We start from the raw sequence: 21,182 nt of genomic DNA on the forward strand, positions 1-21,182 counted from the left end.
CCGGGTGACGTGTCTTTTGTTTGGGTTTTCCAGAAGCTTTACTGTTATAAAGCACTGTGCTTTGTAACAGCGTCGGGGTCGCTGCAAGACCCCCTGATTATAATAAAGCGAGAAAGAAGAACTCCTGACTTAAAAACATGGTATTCCTTCAGTGTAGGAGGCAGCAGTGAGGTTGTAATAAAGGCTGCATTCAAGAAGACCCGTCTGAACAGTGAGTTGGGTTAGCAGAGTGATGATTTTTTAATGCTTGGGAGAGCCAGTGTTAGACTGCCGATTCTGCATAGAGAGATCATCTAAATGGCCGGGAGCCTGCACGATTTATGAAGTGCTGATCTCACAGCAGCCTGTGCAAGTGCCTGCTGCTCTGGTAGTTTTGGAAAGCTGTTCAATCACCTTGTTGCCATGCTTGGTTAGAATAGAAGTATGACTGTGATTTGCTTCAGATGTGTTGGTAAACCAGCTTAAGTGGGCTTGACTTCTTTGTCATTAAGAGTTGAACATCATAAACCAAGAATAAAGGGGAAAACATGTTGGAAAACAAAGTGTTTGGGTATTATGCCCTTTGAGAATTTCAGGAGAAAGCTAATTAAGGAGAAAACCTCCTTCTCTGTCCTGTTTTATAGTAGTGTGATCACAGTGTCAACTGAGAAATATTGCTGATTGGATCCTTGGATGTCTTTGTAGGAGAAGAGGATAGAGAGTCATTTAACATTGCATGCCCTAAGTATTGGCAGTGAACAGAAAGGCTTCAGCACAAGTGATATAGCATGGCCGGCTTCTGACACGATCCCTTGTATTTACTCAGAATTTCACCTACTCTTCAGCTAAAAGGCTCAACTGATGCTGGGCTTGAGGCATTGTGGCCTTCAAACAATAGAGCATTTGCACACTTAATAGCGCCTCCTGGCACACTTAAGAACTGACTTTGAGTCTCAGAGTCACTGTTGTTGTAATCGCTCTTGGGAATATAAAAAGTCACTCAAGTTTTGGAATAGAATTTTCGCTTTGGCTGTTCTTACTTGACCATATACCATCTTCCCCCTGTTGAATGGTATCACTTTACAGAGTTCGATTATGAATATACACCTCCATGTTTATGGTATAAACATTAGAAATATTTATGGGAGTTCCCATTTTGGCTCAGTGAGTTAAGAACCCAACAGAGTATAAGTGAGTATGCGAGTTCCATCCCTGGCCTCACTCAGTGCATTAAGGATCTGGCATTGCTGCAAATTGTGGTGTGGGTCACAGATGCAGTTCGGATCTGGCGTGGCTATGGCTGTGGCGTAGGCCGGCAGCTATAGGTCCGATTTGACCCCTAACCTGGGAACTTCCCTGTGCCACAGGTACAGCTGTAAAGATAAGGAAAGAAAATATTTCTAGTGTGAGTCAGGGTCGTGTTTTCATTCAGGCCTGACAAAGGTAAGGCCTTCTACACACCTGACCTTACTGATTTGGCCTCCCATGCCACTTCTCCCCGACCACTGGCACTTGTCCTCAGCAGGTCTTAGACCTGAAGGCAGAAGCCTGAGAAGTGCCCATGGTGTCTGTGAAACCAGATCATCAGCCTCTCGGCTTCCAGGGCCTCTGTCCCAACAGGCAAGTCTGAGACGTCATTGTCCGCGAGGGATGTGGTTTCCGCGTGGGAGTGCGGACCAGAGTGAGGGCCGGAAGACTCCAAGGTGCCTTCCTCAGGCCTCTGCGGAAAGGGCGGCAACTGCACGTGTGTAGTTTGGCTCCTCTGAGAAGCAGAGTCCAAGATGGGATTAGAAGTCTTAAGTATTTTATTGAGGAAGATGCCTGGCATGTGTCAAGGGGCAGAAGAGACAACAGGACTATTCCTAGGTCTGGTGGAATCTAAAGAGCACGTGGTACGTGCTCCTTGTGCATTTTTCTGTGGAGGAGGTTTAGTCAGAGCCTTGCAGGGTCTGTGACCCCAGGCTTCAGGGTGACTCTTCTCTAGGAACTCTCTCCCAAAACTTCCAACAGGGGACTCTGGTCAGGGGGGGTCACTTTAAATTTTTCGAAAAGGAAAAGAAGCCCTTGGGATCCTCTAAATGCTCTTCCTCAAGTTAGCCACCCTCTGATGAAAAAACCTTTGCAAGGCGGGAGGAGGTGGATTAAAAATTCTTCCCTTAAGTAACCTCTTTAGATCCGTGTGGAGAAAAGCATTAGAATCAATTGGATTAGAGCAACTATGATTAGGAATGAGTTGTATGTGAGAATTTAGAAGGAAAAGCATTTCCTTCCTGTTAGACTCTTGATTCCTTGCTGCTCTCTAGTCTGCTTGGCCTATTTCTTATATACTAACAAATGGAAAATCCTTAAATTATCCCAGTACTATTATGACAGATTTGTGGGCAAGGAAAATTACGCACAAAAGCAGCAGTACGTCAAGGGTAATTATTTTTTGATGTATCTGAAGAAGTGGGCAGTGATCAGTACCCAGAGAGCACTGTCCGTCTGGTCACCAGCCGTCTTGCCCTCTCTTTGGGTTCCAAAGGGTTAGGCTGTGGAATCAAGGAAGGCCTGCTGTGTGTCTTAAAATTGGTGGAGCATCATACAGTTGCCATGGATGGAATTCTGTATCATTTAAAGAAATCTTTTATCTTTAGCTAAAAGGACTAAAAAGGAAGCCATATTCTTCCTGCATTTAGCCTTTTCTTGGTTTCATTTTACAGCAGCTTTATTCTGCATGCATATGGCTTTGACTTAATTAAAGTGGCAGTACAACCTCTGGAAGTGCTCTCCACATCGTCTGTTTCAGTTTTCACTGCTCTGGTTCTTCAGGACAAGGCGAAGGAGAAGTAAGATCTAAGCCGTCTGTTCTCTCTGTAAATGGTTTTAAACAAATTAAGCGAGTCACATGGCAGGGTTTAGGTGTTATAGCTATCTGCATTACTCTAGTGAAAGTGTGCTTTTAATATATATTACTAATTAGAGAGAAATACTTCCCCACTTAGAGAAGCCGATGTATGGGTATATCCATGAAAGCTTCTATTCTTTTGTGGTAGAGAGGGAGCTTGACTTTTTGTCTTATGCTAAAAAAGTCAAATGTTTCTTTAGTCATGCCCACCTCCCCAGATTTTAATACCCCAACACCCAGAGGTGTTGTACAGGCAGAGGCGCTCTGGAGAAAAACGTCAGTGCTGCCAGTTCTCTCCTCACTCTCTGGAGGATCTCCTGCGTGTTTATCAAAAGCGTTAGCTCCTTTTAGGGTTGACATCCTGGATTCTGTGTGTCTGATGTATCCCTCCTAAGACGCTTTGGGGTTCTTGGTTGGCAGACTACGTACTTGGACTTAGCCCTAGCCCTTTTTGGAGGCAGGAGGGGAAAGAGGGTGGGAGAAGACTGTGATCAATCCTATGGCTGTTCACTGCTTTCAAACATGTATGTATTTGGAGGGAAAGATTGCCTGTTCTTTTACATTTTTCATTTGCTCTTTAAAAACTACTAAACATTAGCCTGTTATCTTACCGAGAAACAGAACCTATCTGACAGAGGCAGATAGAGTATGTAAGGATTGCTGCCTTTTCCAATCTGTCGTGTTCCCGATTAGCTAAAGAGTAGTTGATTGTCCCAGGTAGAGGCAGAAGATGGACAGCATTTAGAATTCCAGATTCTTAGAGTCTTGGTGAGGTCACAGGGGACCACTGTTAAGTGTAATTAAGTGTCTGTGTTGCTGGGAATCTTTCCTTTCAAAAGCCTTTTAAGAAGTAGATCGTCCACATGAGGCCAGCAGCAGCCCCATTTTTGACTGGATCCTTGTTCCTGTTCTTACCCTCCATTGGGTTTGATTTTTAGAAGTCCTTTCATTGTCTTTAGTAAACATGACTGAGGAAGCAGTAGTAGAAAGGAGCCACGGTTCCACTAGAGATGGTGAGTTATGTTTCTTTTGATGCTACAACCTATAAAGTTTGGGGATTTCTCCTTCGAGTTTTGCAGGCATATACTTTTTGGCAGTTGCTGCTCTTGCGAGGTGGCAGAACTAGGATTGTGTGATAGTGGATTCTGTTGTAGTAGCATCATATTCTCTGCCCAGGGCTAGAAAATCACCCTTGGGTAATGCATCTTAAGTAAGGGAAAATCTTACTTAAGTTTAAGGCAGAGATCCTTTTTTTTTTTTTCCGGCTTTTTAGAGCTGTACTTGCAACACATGGAAGTTCCTAGTCTAGGGGTCAAATTGGAGCTGTAGCTCCCAGCCTACCCCACAGCCACAGCCAGCCAAGCTGCATGTGCCACCTACACCACCCCTCATGGCAACGCAGGATCCTTAACCCGCCAACTGAAGCTAGTTGGGTTCGGAATCCAGTGAGTCACAAAGGCACCTCCCTGGACAGAGATACATTTAAACCACAAAGATCTTTTATTTCACCTACTGTAGACATCAAGCCAAACAAAACCAAACAGAACTGTCTTGAAGTCTTAAAGCGTAGACTGGTTGAAATGTACATTGTTGCTAAGTTCTTTTCTTATTCTTGCCTCATCGTCATGTTCAGGTGCATGGTGGGCTTCATTTTTTACTCTGAAATGCAGCCAAGTTTGGCCAAGTTTGGGTTTGTTCCTTCCTGCTTCTCCCTTTCTACGTCTCGAGTAGCCTTCTATTTAGCTATCTTTCCTCCTGCCTACACAGATCGCCGCAGGCTGTAACAAAGCCATTGGCACAGGATTAAGAGTTAAGATACCCATTCATATTTACTTGAAAAATCTCTTTCAATTTTTCTGAGCTCTTTGACCCAGTTGGCTAGATTAAAAGGATGCATTTGCATGTATATTGACTAGATGCTAGCAGTCCTGATTGCTGAAGCTTGGAATTGTCATTCGCTCAGAAGCCTCCTAGTGTGCTGGGGGATAGAGGGGGTGGTAACATGTGCTTATGGCAAGCCGCAAAACCCACCCTGTGATGTCATCAGTACAAAGAAAACCAGTAACAAAAATTCAGCCCAAGGAGAACAGAACCCCCCCCCCCCTTTTTAGGGCAATACCTGCGGCATATGGAGGTTCCCAGGCTAGGGATTGAATCGGATCTGTAGCCGCTGACCCACACCACAGCCACAGCAACGTCAGATCCGAGTCAAGTCTGTGACCTACACCACAGCTCACGGCAACACTGGATCCTTAACCCACTGAGCGAGGCCAGGGGTTGAACCTACAACCTCATGGTTCCTAGTCGGATTTGTTTCTGCTGCGCCACGACGGGAACTCCAAGACCACTTCTTCATAGGAATGGCTTATAGCAGCATGTCAGCAGTAGAGCTACTGTGAAGGAAGAAACTTGGTGTCTGAAAAAGAGATTTGAATATCTCAGCTACATGCTTCAGTTTGTGCCAGGACGTTCTTAGCGTTGGTTCTCTGACTTTTCTCCACCTTGAGTTTTGTTGTTTTCCCCAGGAAGAGAAAGGAGTAGTTTCTGATCTCCAGATTTGGTGGAAAAGTGTGATCTATTCATTGTGGCTCATTTAATAATAGTTCTGTGCTATAGCAGCCTTGTAACTGGACTGTGGCATAGTTACGCCATGGTGGATTGTTAGCTGTGGTTGGAATACCTTGAATGCCATGTTCTAGCATGTGTGCCAGAGCTGAAAATACCTAAGCTTATTAGAATGGATATGCAAATTTTCAGGGGTAATGCAGCATGGAGCCGAGAAAAATCTAAAGGTAGTAAGCAAGGCTGGCTGTCATCTGAGAAAATACCGCAGCCAATCAGTAAGGCTCATATCTGAGCTTCTGCTTGGGGGGGGGCAGGGAGAAAGTGGGGTGATAGATAAAACATTAGAGTGTCCTACCCGGTTTTTAGATTTTTTGGCTGAAGTAGGTAACATGAAGCAAATTAGAAATGTCTTCCTTTGCATCTTTAAGGAGAAAGAGGGTGTCTTTGAAAGGAGTCGGAGTGTTGGTCGGTGTTTCCTTTCTCTTCTAATATTGAGCTGTTCAGTCTTTGCCTGAGGTTTCCCCTGCCTCTTGTCCCAGCTTCAGTTTAGGCAGCGCCCGTCAGCCACGCGTGGGTCGGGTAGCACAACCAGAACCAAGCTGCTTCTCGTGTTGTCCACTACATGTGTGTTGCCCAGCCCACGGCAGGCCTTCGAGTCCTTCCTTTAAAGACGTGGGCTGACCCTTGAAGAGCTGCTCGTTTCCCTTGGTTTTCAAACATTTTTCTTGAGATTCTCTTTCACGTTGGAGCCCCCGTTCTTCTCTGAAGCCTTCCAGCAGCACCTTAGCCCTGGCTTTAGCTGAAGGCCTCTCTGTTCTGAGTAAAGACGCTCATCTTTCCCCTTTTGTACCCGGAGGTGACAGTGCTGCTTCGTTCTTTTCTCTCTCTCATTGTCTTTGGGGGAAAGCAGCTTCAGATGCACATTCTAACGTGGGTTTTGTGGGATGTCAAGGTTCTTAGTCTTTAAGTTTTAATTTTCTGATGGCAGATAGAGGCATTGTATCGAATTAGACCTTCTTATTAAATTAATCAGAACTTCCCGTTTCCTTTTAAATAGTCCTTAAATGTTTCAGGGTTGAAACGTTGGATTTTACCTTCCTCTGCTACTCTCTCCAGTCTTACTCTGGATTAAAGTAAAGGTGGAAAGTAGTGTTTGAGGTTATTTGAAAAACATATTTTCACTGATAACAAGAAAGCAGGGGACTGATGATTTGCCACATTGATACCTCAGTAAATCCTATGACTTTTTTGGGGGAAGTGGGGGCCCCTGGCATGTGAAAATTCCTGGGCCAGGGATCAAGTTCAAGCCACAGCTGCAGCAACATGGGATCCTTAGCCCAGGGCTAGGGGGTCAGACCCACATCTCAGCAGCAACCCGAGTCACTGCAGTGACAACGCCAGATCTTTAACCTGCTGTGCCACAGCGGAACTACAGTCCTACATGGTGGGGTTTTTTTTGTTTTTTGTCTTTTTGCCTTTTTTAGGGCCGCTCCCACGGCATATGGACTTCCCAGGCTAGGGGTCTAATCGGAGCTGTAGCCGTCAGCCTACACCAGAGCCACAGCAACACAAGATCCGAGCCGAGTCTGCCAGCTACACCACAGTTCATGGCAACGCCGGATCCTTAACCCACTGAGCGAGGCCAGATCGAACCTACAACCTCATGGTTCCTAGTCAGATTCATTAACCACTGCGCCACGATGGGAACTCCCCTACATGTTTTAAAAAATATGTTTCTATTAGGTTACTAGTTTTGCTCTTTCTCTCTTTTTCCTTCATGTCAGCAGGTACCCCAGGTTATGGTTGGAGAATGGCTGTGAGGGGAAGCATGAGGTGCTGTGGTGGTTCAGCCTAACTTGACTTAGAGTTGAGGGTGGCCAGAGGAAACTTCTTAAAGGAAGTGTGATACCTTGTCTAAAGGATGGATAGGACTTAGAAGGGGGGGGGAGTATATTCTAGGTAGGTGGGAGAGAGCTTGGCATGTCTGAAGAATTTAAAAGTGTATGGATGGAGTAGAGCATGGAAAATAGCAGAGCGACCATAGTCTTTGAAGTAATGGAGTGGCTGGGAATGGCTGGGCTCCAGCAGGGAGAGTGTGCAGAATTAGAAGGGAAGGAAGCGCTCTGGCAGAGGAGACCACGTGGGGCCTTCCAATTAGAGCCCTTTCCCCCCTTGGAAGTATTGTGAAAGTTTTCACTTTGCATTTTTCCCTGGAAGTGTTGTACTTATTTTGTGCTGTGGCTTTCAGGTTGAGTAGTCTTTTTAAGGCTTACCTAAGAGCCATCGTCACATGATTTCTAGGGATTAAAATGTGCCCCGAGATGCCCCCAACAATGCCAATGACATGGTTCGTCCTCTTCCACCTGGGAGGGTGGGAACGGCGTCAGGGGCAGCGGGGAATGGCAGGGAATTGGTAGACGTGGGCACTGGCCACAGGGCTGAGACCTGGTGTCATTTGTAGCAAAGGTATGGGCTTTTGGGAGTTGTGGCTTTGTTTTAGGAGAATGCTTCCTCTGAGGCAGGAGACAGTTAGGTGGAAGAAAAAAAAAGATACTTGGGAGTTCCTATAATGGCTTATCGGAAACGAATCTCTGACTGGTATCCATGAAGACAGAGGTTCGATCCCTGGCCCAGCTCAGCGGGTTAAGGATCTGTCATTCCTGTGAGCTGTGCTGTAGGTTGAAAGCGTGGCTCGGATCCTGAGTAGCTGTGGCTGTGGTGCAGGCCGCCAGCTAGAGCACTGATTCGACCCCTAGCCTGGGAACTTTCATATACCACGGGTGCGGCTCTAAAAAGACAAAAAGAAAAAAGATAGAAAAAAAAAAAAAAAGACATTTGTTCTTTTAGAGGTCACCACCAAAATGGGTGAAATTCTCCAGGAAATTATAGTTCTTAAGACTTAAAAAAAGATCATTTTCATATGCACACTACTATGTATAAAATAGGAAACAAGGACCTACTGTATAGCACAGGGTAATTGCTCAATACCGTGTCGTAAGCTAATATAGGAAAAGAATCTGAAAAAGAACAGATGTATGTATATGTATAACTGATTTACTTTGCTGTACACCTGAGACTAACACAACTTTCTTAGTCAATATACTCCAATAAAATTTATTTTAAAAAATAATAATGAAAAAAAAAATCAGTGTCATACTTCTTTGTAGCTTCCTGTATAACTTTTGCTTACTACTGTGACCACTGTGCTGTCCTTCTGAACCTCTCTCAGCTGTCGTTGCTCCCTATACAGTAGGGAGTTGCTGTCGTGGCTCAGCAGAAACAAATCCGACTAGGAACCTTGAGGTTTCAGGTTCGATCCCTGGCCTCGCTCAGTGGGTTAAGGATCAGGCGTTGCTGTGAGCTGCAGTGTAGGTTGCAGATGCGGCTCGGATCTGGTATGGCTGTGGCTCTGGCGTAGGCCGGCAGCTATAGCTCTGATTAGACCCCTAGCCTGGGAACCTCCATGTGCCGTGGGTGTGGCCCTAAAGAAACAAACAAACAAACAAAAACAAACAAAAAAGACCTTCCTATGCAATATCGATATAGTTATAATACAAGGTGTTGCTCTGAATTATTTTATCTCAGATTAGAAACCCTCTGGGAGAAGAACTGTGGCTACAGAGTAGGTAGCCCATGGATGCAGAGTAGGCGCTCAGTAAAGAGTGTCCAAATAAATAGACATCTGTCCCTGCAGGACGAAGGTGGAGTGGCTTCTTGATGCTTCTCTTAAAGATGGGTTTTGAAGGCCCTTTCACTGTCTCAGCCAGAACTGTGTTGCCTCTCCCCAGTTTAGTTGATAGTTGCTTGATGAGAAGCTTTACATTGAAACTGCAAACATGCATTATCCTTTTCTTTGAAAGCCATTTCATCAGTGCTTAGCAGGGACATACATGTCAAAATCGAGGGAGCCTAGGTGGTCTCTCTGCTTAGTGAAATAGTCTCTTAATTAGGCGAGAGCCAAGAGTCACTTATTTTAAAGATTCATTGGGCACCTTTACTTTGACCTAGCCAAAAATAGAAATTAAAAAAAATCCTACAGCTTTAATCTCAAATAGAAGTTAGATCTTGTTTTACAGATGAACAAACTTTCCACTCTCATCAAACTAATTATGAAGTTTATAATATGTGTGTGTGTACTAATCCCATATACACACACACACACAAATATAAATACATACATAAATACATATGTATTTATATTTTAGCAATTTTAATAGGCTAGGGGTCGAATCCTAGCTGCAGCTGAGGTCTATGCCACAGCCACATCAACACCAGATCCGAGCTGCATCTGTGACCTACACTGCAGCTTTCAGCAACCTCAGGTCCTTAACCCACTGGGTGAGGCCAGAGATCAAACCCATGTCCTCATGGACGTCATGTTGAGTTCTTAACCCACTGGGCCACAACGGGAACTCCAGTCCCTGTTTTATTTTAAATGATTGGAACTATAAACTTGCTGGGTTTTTTTGTTTGTTTGTTTGTTTGTTTAGGGATGCTTTGATTTAAAAGGTGGTCTCAACTATAATTTTTTTAAAAAGTTTTTATTGTAACCTAAAAGCTGCTTCTGAACTGCCCCCTCCTGATTAATGAGGCACAAGCCTCTATTTCCTAGAGTAACAAGAAAGACAATTTTTAGGGCAGTTTGAAAAAAACAGAATTAACAGATTCATGTTGCGTATTGCATCTTGAAGTGAATTTTGCTGTGTGAATGTAATTCCCTAGAAGTCAAGTTTAAGGATTTGCTTATTTTTTTTAATGAAGTATAGTTGATTTACAATGTTGTGTACTTTCTGCTGTACAGCAGAATGACTCAGTTATGTATACATATACTTTTCATATTCTTTTCTGTTATGGTTTATCACAGTGTCTTTAATGTAGTAGCCCGTGTAATAGAGTAGGACCTTGTGTTTATCCATCCTATATATAACATTTTACCCCTGCTTGTCTCAAACTCCCAATCCCCCCCCACCTCCTTGTCAACCACAAGTCTCTTCTGTGAGTTCACTCTTTTCCTGGATAATGTTGATTTGTGTTGGATTTTAAGTTCAATATGTAAGTGATAGCATATGATATTTGTCTTTCTCTTTCTGTCTTACCTCACTTAGTATGGTAACCTCTAGGTCCATCTGTGTTGCTCCACATGGCATTATTGTGTTCTTTTTTAGGACTCAGTAGTATTCTATTGTGTATGTGTACCACATCTTCTTTATCGATTCACCTGTCTACAGACGTTGAGGCTGTTTCCATGTTTTGACTGTGGTAAATAGTGCTGCTAAGAACAAATGGGTGCCCGTATCTTTTTGAATTACAGTTTTGTCTGGGAATGTGCCAGACTACATGGCAACTCTATTTTTAGTTTTTTGGGGAACCTCCATACTGTTCTCTGTAGTGGCTGCACCAGCTTACATTCACCAACAATGCCCTTTTCTCCATACCCTCTCCAGCATTTGTTATTTGTAGACTTTTTAATGATGGCCATTCTGACCTTTGTGAAGTGCAGTTGTAGTTTTGATTTGCATTTCTTTAATAATTAGAGATGTCCAGCTGTTTTTTGTATGCTTTTTGGCCATCTGTATGTCCTCTTTGGAGAAATGTCTCTCTAGGTCTTCTGCCTACATTTTGACTGGATCGTTTGTTTTTTTTTCTTGTTGAATTCTGTGTGCTATTTGTATATTTTGGAAATTAAGCTCTTGTCAGTTGTATCATTTGCAAATATTTTCTCCCAGTCCATAGGTTGGCTTTTCCTTTTGAGGTTTTTTTTGTTTTGTTTTGTTTTTTTTTAATGGTTTCTTTTGTGGTGCAAGAGCAAAATTTAACTAGGTCCCTTTGTTTATTTTTGCTTTTGTTTCTTTGACTTTTTTTTTAAGGGATGCTTTGCCTTAAAAGGTGGTCTCCACTATACTTCAATTTTAAAAAGAAGGTTTTAGTGTAACTTAAAAATTGCCTTGGGAAGCTGACCTAAGAAAACATTTTTGTGGTTTATGTCAGCATGTTTTGCCTCTGCTCTCTTCTAGGAGTTTTAAGGTGTCTTGTCTTATATTTAAGTCTTTAAGCCATTTTGAGTTTATTTTTGTAGGTGGCGTGAGGATGTGTTCTAACTTCATTCATATACATGTATCTACTAACTTTATACAACTTTCTAAGTAAGTCCTTCTACCCAAATTGAGGACACTTCTGGGCATTCTAAGTAAATTGGCTCTTATGAGGTCATTGAACAGATAACACATATTTTCTGGAATAAGTGATTTATTAGAAAAACAAAAAAAAAAAGTGGCTAGGAACAATGACAAATTTTACTAGATTTACTTAGAAGTGAGTGCTTGAGTGTCTACAAAATGGGCTGAGACTTTCCTGCTTTATGCATTAACAATGAGCTCAGTTTGATTGTCTTTTTAGGGCCACGCCCATGACATATAGAGGTTCCCAGGCTAGGGATCCATTTGGAGCTGTAGCTGCTGGCCAACACCACAGGATCCGAGCTATGTCTGCGACATACACCACAGTTCACAGCAATGCTGGATCCTTAACCCACTGCATGAGGTCAAGGATTGAACCTGTGTCCTCATGGATGCTAGCCAGATTAGTTTCTGCTGAACCACAACGGGAACTCCTGATTTTTTTTTTTAATTCAATTTTTGCTTTAGATCCTGGTATTTTGATCTTTGAGATTGTCAGTAACTAAATATACTTGTCTACTTTTTTCCTAATGGCCACGAATAAATCGCATTTTCTTCCTTCAGGTAGAAGTTCTCGTACTTTCTCAAGTTTTGTTGAAACTCTTTTTTTTTTAAAAAAACAAACATTAATATTAGGGGATTACTTCATCTTATTGGCAGTGCATTTGGGAGAAAAGGGATGTGACCCTAACCAGATTTGATAATGACCATATTAAGTGCTTATTTTTAATTTTTATTTTCTAAATTTTTTAAAGTATAGTTGATTTACAGCTTTGTACCAATTCCTGCTTTACAGATAAGTGACCCAGTCATACATATATATATATATATATATATATACATTCTTTTTCTCATATTAGATTCTATCACGTTCTGTCCCAAGAGATTGGATGTAGTCTCTTATGCTATACAGTAGGACCTCATTGCTTATCCGTTCTAAGAGCCATAGTTTGCACCTGCCTATCCCAGACTTCCCGTCCATCCCACTCCCCCCACCCTTGGCAGCCACAAGCCTCTTCTCCATGTCTTTGAGTGTTTCTGTTTTGTAGATGGGTTCACTTGTGCCATATTTTAGATTCTACAGATAAGTGATATCATAGGGTATTTGTCTTTCTGTATTGCTTATATTTCAGCTCACCAGTTTAAAGTCCCTTTTGTCTCCTTTCTGTCTTCTGCTAAATAACCTATATCTCTCAATATCCCCTTCTCTTTTCTCCTCACAGTCCTGAGATGGAGGCAGAAGGACAGATGTCATTGTCCCCATTTCACAGATGGGAGATAAGGGAGAAATTGAGTTCCAGATGGGAACACTTGGGAGCATAGAACCACATCTCCCCGTCCCTGGCTGTTCCTCTGCTTTGCTGAGTTATGTGCTGCTGGCATGTCTGTACCAGAATGTCTCGAGGGTACCTGTGGGTAGAGAGGAACACTGGGTTAAATTCCTATGTCCATTTGTATCTCTTCTCTAATTAGTACATGTTTTACTGAAAGAGCCACTTGGCATTTGGTAAGGAAAAACTTTCATACTTTAAGCTAGCTGGTGTCTTACCTAGGTGTTGATAAGCACATGGCTCCCAGCCCTACTCGGTGTACCTATCTTTGTCCCTTTTCTTTCAACTACCGTCTGTCTTGATTGTGCTTAGAATACGCTGCAGACCAATGTCCACTCAACTCCCTTACTTCTGAAGAAATGCTGATGTACATACTTCTCTCAGAGTAGCCGATATGTTCTTTTTGATTCATTATAATTGCATTAAGATAGTCTAGACTTTTTTTTTTTTGTTTTTATGGCCATACCTGCGGCATATGGAAGTTCCTGGGCCAGGGGTTGAATCGGAGCTGCAGGTATGTGTACTGTACCGCAACTACAGCAGCACCGCATCTGAGCAGCATCTGTGACCTTTGCTGCAGCTTGTGGCATCGCCAGATCCTTAACCCACTGAGTAAGGCCAGGGATTGAACCTGCATCCTCACAGAGACAATATTGGGTACTTAACCCACTGAGCCACAGTGGCAACTCCAGTCTAGACTTTTAATATGGCTAAAGTAATCTTACAAAGCACTCCTATTTGAGCTGTATAATGTACATTATTAATTCCAATCCATCATGCTACATCTTAGTTTTTAAAAGTGTTGTTTCACATTATTTTAGTACTAACTGCTGTCTTTCACATTCTTTTTTTTCCTTTTTATGGCTGCACTGCAGCATATGGAAGTTCCCAAACTAGGGGTCAAATTGGGGCTAAAACTGAGGCCTATGCCACAGCCATGGCAACATCAGGTCTGAGCTGCATCTGTGACCTACCCCGCAGCTTACGACAACATCAAATCCTTAACCCACTGAATGAGGCGAGGGATTGAACCCACACCCTCATGGAAGCTCTTCGGGTCCTAAACCTGCCAAGCCACAGTGGAAACTCCATCTTTCACATTTTGATATGCTACATATCTCAGAGTTCATAAAATTTGGGTATAATCTGTTCTTGCATGCACTTCAAGGAGAGCTGGTTCATTAATAAAGCTGTTGTGTGCTGAACCTTTAATTAAAATAGAAATTTAATTTTTCAAGCAGAACTTTAAGCAAAAATCTTGACAATTGGCTTATTTTATTTTGACACAACTCTCTCAGTTTCCATCCTGAGATAATGTGGAGCCGAAGAGTTTTAGGTGAGAGTTTCATGAACTGAGCCATGTGGTACTTTGCGACCTACATGTATTTCACAACTTGGGACAAAAAGATTTCAGTGTTGATTTGAGCATAGCTATTGGCTTTCATTACCTTTCCATGGAAATTAGTAAAATGTGTGTCTCTTTCCTTGTTTTCTAGGCTGGACGTAAAGAAAGAAGTGATGCCCTCAATTCTGCAATAGATAAAATGACCAAGAAGACTAGAGACCTGCGCAGGCAGGTAAGCTGGCCGAAAGAAGGTGCTGATTGTTTTCCTAACGTCTCAATTTTGTTGTCTTTTAAAAATCCCAACAAGTCCTGGACCCACATGCTTTATTGAGGTTTAGGATGAATTTTCATAGGACACTGCCTATCTGTGTTTTGTTGCGAATAATCTTCTAAGTAGCTAATAAAGTCTCTTGGGGACCTAGGATAATACAGTCCCACTGGAATCAACTGAAGAAATTAGCTCTACTGTAAAAAGGATGTTTAGGTGAAAAAATCAGTTTAAAATGACTTGGGTACCTGCGAAAATACACTGCAGAATCTTACGATGTTAACTTACATGCAGTGGAGACAGATTCTGATTTTGATCTTTGGTGGAGATGTGTTTCCAGTACAAATATGGTAGGTATAGAGGAATTTGGGGCCCTCAGTTTTCCAAGTTAGTAAACACAGGTCTCTCTCTTCATTTAATGTTAAATAATCCTATTCACATTTTGGATTCAAATTGAACCCCTAGAAAAAGTGAGTTGAATTTGTAAAACAATGTTTTAAGATTTTAAAAAGTTGCAATGATAATACAAATAATATAAATAATCTCCAGAGAACATTTTTATCATTCATATCTGATATAAAACAAAATTTAAGCTGAAACGTATCTATTCATTTTCCTTTGGTAAAGTAGTGTCCCAAACAGATAGAAAGATAACCTTCAGTATTAAGATTCATAATGTGCCCAACCCCCTTCAGAGAAGCCAGAAAGTGCTTTTTTCCTCCCTTCTCATCTTGTTTGGCCAATTAAGCTACTGATGTATTTGTTTCAGGACTTTGTGCCGGTTCAACCCAGAGCTCTTTTCTGTTCAGTTTTTAAAATTATTTCTTTAAGATACAAGCTTTAGTTTTGTAATTCCCAAGAAAAAAGAATTTTGTTTTGAAAACTGATTCTGTCTCTGAAACGCTGCAACTGTAGTGTAGGCTATTAACTGCACAATTGTGTTTCCTATGTTGCAGATTATATAACTGTGTGGCTTACATGAGGGGGCCTCATATAAGTACAGCCAAACTGTCAGGAGCTTCCATTAGATTTAAAGTACAAGAGAAAAAAGCAATCTAGCTTCTTGGTAGAAGTAAAATCACATTTTTACAATTTAATTATTAGCTCCGCAAAGCTGTCATGGACCACGTTTCAGATTCATTTCTGGAAACCAACGTTCCACTTTTAGTATTGATTGAAGCTGCAAAGAATGGAAATGAGAAAGAAGTTAAAGAATATGCCCAAGTTTTCCGTGAACATGCCAACAAATTAATTGAGGTAAGTATATTAGCAATTTATTACCTGTGGGTTACTTGGTGGAGTGTGGTGATTTTTCATCACATTATTTAAGCAGCTGAAAAATTTAGGGGCTCATCTAATATATAATATGTATAAGATGAAAGTCTTTAAGTATTACTTAACATCTATCCAAAACTACCAATTTGGTCAGTTAATATTAATTATGTACATGATAAATATAGGTGATTCCTATCTGGGAAACTTCACATCTCCACTTAGTGTTAACATTAGTCATGACATGCTTATATTCAGAAGACATTATGGAAAGTTGTGGTTAGATGCTGGAGCTTAGGAGTCAGACTGCCTGGGCTTCCATCCTGGCAAATTACTGAACAGCTTTGAATACCCATTTCTTATCTGTAAAATGTTGCCTATCTAGTGATTTTTTTTGTCGTTGATTGTTGGTTTCGTTTGTTTATTTTTATAGGGCCACACCCGCAGCATATGGAGGTTCCCAGGTTAGGGGTCCAATAGGAGCTGTAGCTGCCGGCTTACATCACAGCCACAGCAACGCCAGATCCAAGCCGCCTCTGCGACCTATTCCATATCTAGGGGTTGTTTTGAAATCTAAAAGAGATGGTGCATGTCAAGTGCTTAATCCTTTGCCTGAGACACAGACCCGGCTCAGTCACTTTGTTTTAAAATAGAAGAAACTGGAGTTCCCTTGGGGTTCAGGAGGTTAAGGACACAGTACTGTCACTGCTGTGGGGGCTAGTTACAGCTGTGGTGTGGGTTTGATCTTTGTCCTGGGACCTTCTCCATGCCATGGGTGTGGCCAAAAATAAAATAAAATACAAGAAACTGAGCCCTAATGTGCTACTAATTAGATATATTTGAACAGCAGAAATTAGTATTAGTGGTTGGTTGGTTATGTGACAAGAAGATCGAGTTGCTATTTAATTTCCAGGGAAGTTAGGGTTGGTCCTACCTTTTGATTACTTAAAATTATATGACTGTTTAATTTATTCATTATTACTCTATTTCAAAAATTTGACACATAATAAGCATTTGTAAACTTAATGTAAAACAGCTAATATTTGGAAGAGATGTTCCATAGACCATTTGGTAAGTGGTAATTATGTAACAATAGAAAATTGGCCTGTTATGTAAAATGTGTGTCTAGTGCATTTGGATTTATAGAGACATTAGACCAGGTTCGAACCATAAAAATATTCCTAGGAAAACATCAGTGATCACATTCAGTGTGTTACTGATATTACATCCGGTTTTCTTTGAACATTAATCATTGTTCTCGCCTGGATTAATTCTGTACAAAATATGTAGGTCAGTTTGCTGTTCAAGTTAATAATTCTAGTACTTGGTCAGAAGACTTGCATTTTGTGTCTTCATTAAGCAGAATTTTGTTGACAGTAGTCCCATGAGCGTAGGATGTAATCTTCAGACACACAAAGCTTGTCTTGAGGAACCCTCCCTCCCGTGAGGGGCCTACATATCAGAGTATGCCTGGGAGGCAGGAAGCGAGGGCACTGCCAGCCCCTGGCCCTGAGTCACAGGGAGCATAATGCCCGGGAGCGGGCATCTGAAAGGGTGTGGTGGACCGAAGCGCACAGGGCAGCTCTTGTCTGTACCGCCGCTGTTCTGGCTTGCTGTGCAGTCCTCAGCCTCTCCATCCAACAGAACTGATCCTTGCTTAGCACTACTGTGTACCATGTATATGCAAATACTGTATACTTTCCACATTTCTCAGGGAAGGAAACCGAACCTTAGAGAAGTCACTTGCATCCCTCCTGCATTGGGGGCTGTGCCCCTCAAGCCTGGTGGACCGCCTGGTGCCCAGTAAGGAGCCCTTGGTGGATCAGGTGGCTTTGGAGTCCTTACTCCAGGAACTTTGTGCATGCTTATACTTTCATTTCTTTCTGAATGAACCAAGGGCCCTTTGGAGTTTAGAGTTTGGCTTTCTATCCCAGCTCACGTCTGACTCCTTTCTCCCCTCTCTCCCCTCTCTGGGCCCCCCACCCCCATCATCCCCCGCACAGGATATATGTGTATTAAATGACACACGGCTTTTCATCGCTTTAGGCATAACTAGAGTTAGGTAGTTCCATTGTAGTACCATTCTGCAAACTTTTAATTTACATTTATGGTAATACAGATACTAGGATGCATAATTACATATGAGCCTGAAAAGGAAATGAATTTTTAAATCTGTGGAAGCCTTGAGTTCCTGATTCAAGGCAGAACTTTATTCTTCAATGACAAGGCTGCTTCTCCCCACACTAGTACTTTTGTATTGTAAAGAAACACTGAATTAAGCAGAGGTGAAATGCTTTGTTGTGGTTGTTTTCTTCGTCTCCTGACAGCTTCCTTTTCATTGGTTCCCCCTTTTAGGTGTAGTAAATGTCAGCAAGCCAACTTTGGGTTTAGGGGCCCTTTGCCATTTTTCCTGGGGGTTTAGGGGGTAGTAAGAGCTCTGTGGGAAAGCTGAGTAGGGCTGGTGATGATAGGCCTCTAGCAGGACGGGAAGGGCTCAGATTCTACAGCCACAGAGAGTTGTGCCAGATGTGTTCATCTTCGTAAAATACCATAGTACATTTCTGCCACTAGCCACCTGGGCTTAGCACAGACTCCACAGGTAAAGGCCATGATGCCTGACCAAGAGTGCCCTCACTACAGATGCCACCTTCAGGTTAGGGGGTCCCCAGCTCACCAGTACTTCTGACCCAACTGTCTGTCAGTTCAAGGGGTCTCATGATTCTTCCCTTGTCCCAAGAGTGCCCTCAGTTTAAATGCCCACTCTAGGTTTGAGGGTCCCCAGTCTCCCCGCTCTTCTGGTCAAGTGGCTACAGGTTTGGAGGGTTCCCATGGCCCATTTCAGGTTCAGTAATTTGATAGAACAGCTCCTAGAACTCAGGACAAGTGCCGTCCTTAGACCGCATTCTACTGTGAAGGATGCTAATCAGGACCATGCAAGTGCAGAACGCAGAGGGCGAAATGTGGGAAGGTTTCAAGGACAGTTTCCATCCTCTCCCCACGGAATCAGGGCCTGTCACCCCCTGAGCTTTCACTGTGTGGGTATGATTGATGGAGTCCCTTCCTGCCCTGGACCTTTCTGGAAAGCCCCAGCCCTCTACTCACAGTGTTGGCACAGTGGCCCGCCTGTCCCCAGCCATCCCTTACCTGCCTCACAAACAGAGAGGCTCAGCCGGAGTTACCTCATTCACGTAAATGATGAGTAAGAAAGACACTTCTGTCGGTTCTGAAATCTCTCAAGGATTTAGAAGTGTCCTCCCAGGAATCCGGAAAAAAGAGCAGACTTTTTTTTTTTTTTTTTTTTAATGGTACATCAATCATCTCCTCATCTTGAAGGTTTATGGAGTGCATGGTTTTCAGGTAGCTGGCTCCCCAGCTGCATGACCACATGAAGAGGTAAGACGGGCCGGGCCTTTTCCTTGCAGTTTTTTTGTTTTGTTTTGTTTTCTTTTTTGGATTGCATCTGCAGCATATGGAAGTTCCCAGGCTACGGGGTTGAATCAGAGCTGCAGCCGCTGGCCTACATCACAGCCATTAGCGATGGGTATCCGAGCTGCATCTGCGACCTACTCCACAGCTCACAGCAGTGCCGGCTCCTTAACCCACTGAGCGAGGCCAGGGATTGAACCTGCATTCTAGCAGGGCTTGTTTTTTGCTGAGCCACAGCAGGAACTTGTGTTCCTTGCAGTTTCATTTAGATCCTGTTTGTGCGATTGACCCCTTGTCTCACCTGGTGTGCCTTGCATTGCTCAGTTCTACTTTTCCCTGGAGGTTTGCCCCTTAGGAGCCAGGTTTTCTGATTGAGTCCATCTCTCCTCTCCAAAGTGAGTGGTTCTTTCTCACAGAATAGCAGATTTTCCCTCTGGCGTGTAAATCCCCCTCTGTTTAATGTCCATGTATCGCCATGACACTAAGCCCCTTCTTGACTTCCATCTGTAGGGGAAACTCCCTCCCTCCAGAGGCAGCACATTCCACTGGTGGATTCTCGGGCTCTTAGGAATGGGAACCGTAACCTCCTTCTCTGGAGCTCCCCATCCATCTTTTACTGTTGCACACAAGTAAATTGAGAGGAGCCATAATTATAAATACATACCTGCTTTCAGAGATGTCATGTGGAAAAAGATGTATTGATTACATGTTGAAATGTATTGTCTTGAGATTAAATACTATTTTTTTAGTCCCCCCCCCCCCTTTTTTTGTCTTTTTGCCTTTTCTTGAGCTGCTCCCATGGCATATGGAGGTTCCCAGGCCGGGGGTCTAATTGGACCTGTAGCCACCAGCCTACACCACAGCCACAGCAACATGGGATCTGAGCTGCGTCTGCAACCTACACCACAGCTCACAGCAACACTGGATCCTTAACCCACTGAGCAAGGCCGGGGATCAAACCTGCAACCTTATGGTTCCTAGTTGGATTTGTTAACCACTGAGCCACAATGGGAACTCGTAGTCTCACCTCTTCATGTGGCTCACATTGTATTTCTGTTGTTTGGCACTGGCCTGGATGATTTCCTCAGGTCTTTGAGAGGCCCTCTTCCTTCTGCCTCTTCTCCGAATGCTCACCACTCAAATGCCAGCCCTTACTCAACTCCAGGGGCAGGTGGACAGAATTAGAGCAGCCAGAGCTACCACTGGCTTTTGGTTCCCACTGAGCTCAGAGTCAGGCAGTTCCGGGGTTTGGCCTCCAGAGGCGCTGCTGCGCAGTTCCATCTTCTCTTTTCTGGTCTGGAGGGTGCGGCTGCTTGTTTGGCTCTCTGCTGTTCTGACACTCATCCAGGATAAACTCCCTAGATTCAGTCCAGTGTTCCATCCTGTCAGGACTGTTGCTGGCATCCCTCTTCATATTATTGATGGCCCCTTCCAAACTTAGGTCATTTCTTTTCTTTTTTGAAAAATAAGCATGTCTTTTCTCCTTTTATCCAATCCGATGTTTATACAGTGTCGTCCAAGACACGGCATAGGATAGAACCTTTCAGCTTGCCACTAGAAATCATTCTATTGGTTCTATAATTCTTTGTATATAGTTAGCTGTTCAGCGAGTTACAAATTCTTTAATTTTGTTTTGTGCCCCCCCCCCACATCAAATAGTGTAAAAAGGTTCTGCTTTAATTTGGGGTGTGACATAAAGATGCTTCAACTGTATTGATAGTTTCTGAGTGGTGTTAGGGATAATGTCCACGTAGAGATGGGGAACCTTTTCGGATAGCTTCTCTGTACGTCACAGTATGGAAATACAAGATCAGTTTCAAGGTAAAAACCACACGCTGCCTCTTGAGGTTTTATGAGCAGAAGTAAATTTCTCCAGTCCCTCTGTGCGGGCCTAGTTTTTGGAAGGCTGTGTGGTGCCTGCTGCCTGTCAGAC

The 21,182-nt window shown here is 43.0% G+C and overlaps 1 protein-coding gene and 1 long non-coding RNA gene across 9 annotated transcripts in view; both read left to right on the forward strand.

Moving 5' to 3' along the window:
* The window catches only part of CTNNA1 (catenin alpha 1), a 187,718-nt gene that overhangs the window by 127,393 nt on the left and 39,143 nt on the right, over window positions 1-21,182 (forward strand). For 5 of the 8 annotated variants that reach the window (XR_014838850.1, XR_014838852.1, XR_014838851.1 and 2 more), the window contains exons 8-9: window positions 14,435-14,515; window positions 15,656-15,808. Coding sequence is in view for 4 of the 8 variants with exons in the window: in XM_003123988.7 (XP_003124036.3) it covers window positions 14,435-14,515; window positions 15,656-15,808 (234 nt within the window). In the remaining 4 variants the exon portion in view is untranslated. Of the gene's footprint in view, window positions 1-53; window positions 221-12,830; window positions 14,516-15,655; window positions 15,809-21,182 lie in introns of those variants that run through there. The other 3 variants (XM_085014742.1, XM_085014741.1, XM_085014740.1) reach the window with 3 other exon arrangements.
* Window positions 54-12,231, forward strand: LOC146405771 (uncharacterized). The gene is made up of 2 exons (XR_014838870.1): window positions 54-1,164; window positions 9,780-12,231. It is a non-coding gene; the product is annotated as an uncharacterized LOC146405771 (long non-coding RNA).

This window comes from Sus scrofa, chromosome 2 (genome assembly GCF_054392235.1).
Source record: "Sus scrofa isolate SSC_HxYL_T2T_F1_AM1 chromosome 2, Sscrofa_HxYL_maternal_Yorkshire_Landrace_v2.0, whole genome shotgun sequence".
Taxonomy (NCBI): domain Eukaryota; kingdom Metazoa; phylum Chordata; class Mammalia; order Artiodactyla; family Suidae; genus Sus; species Sus scrofa.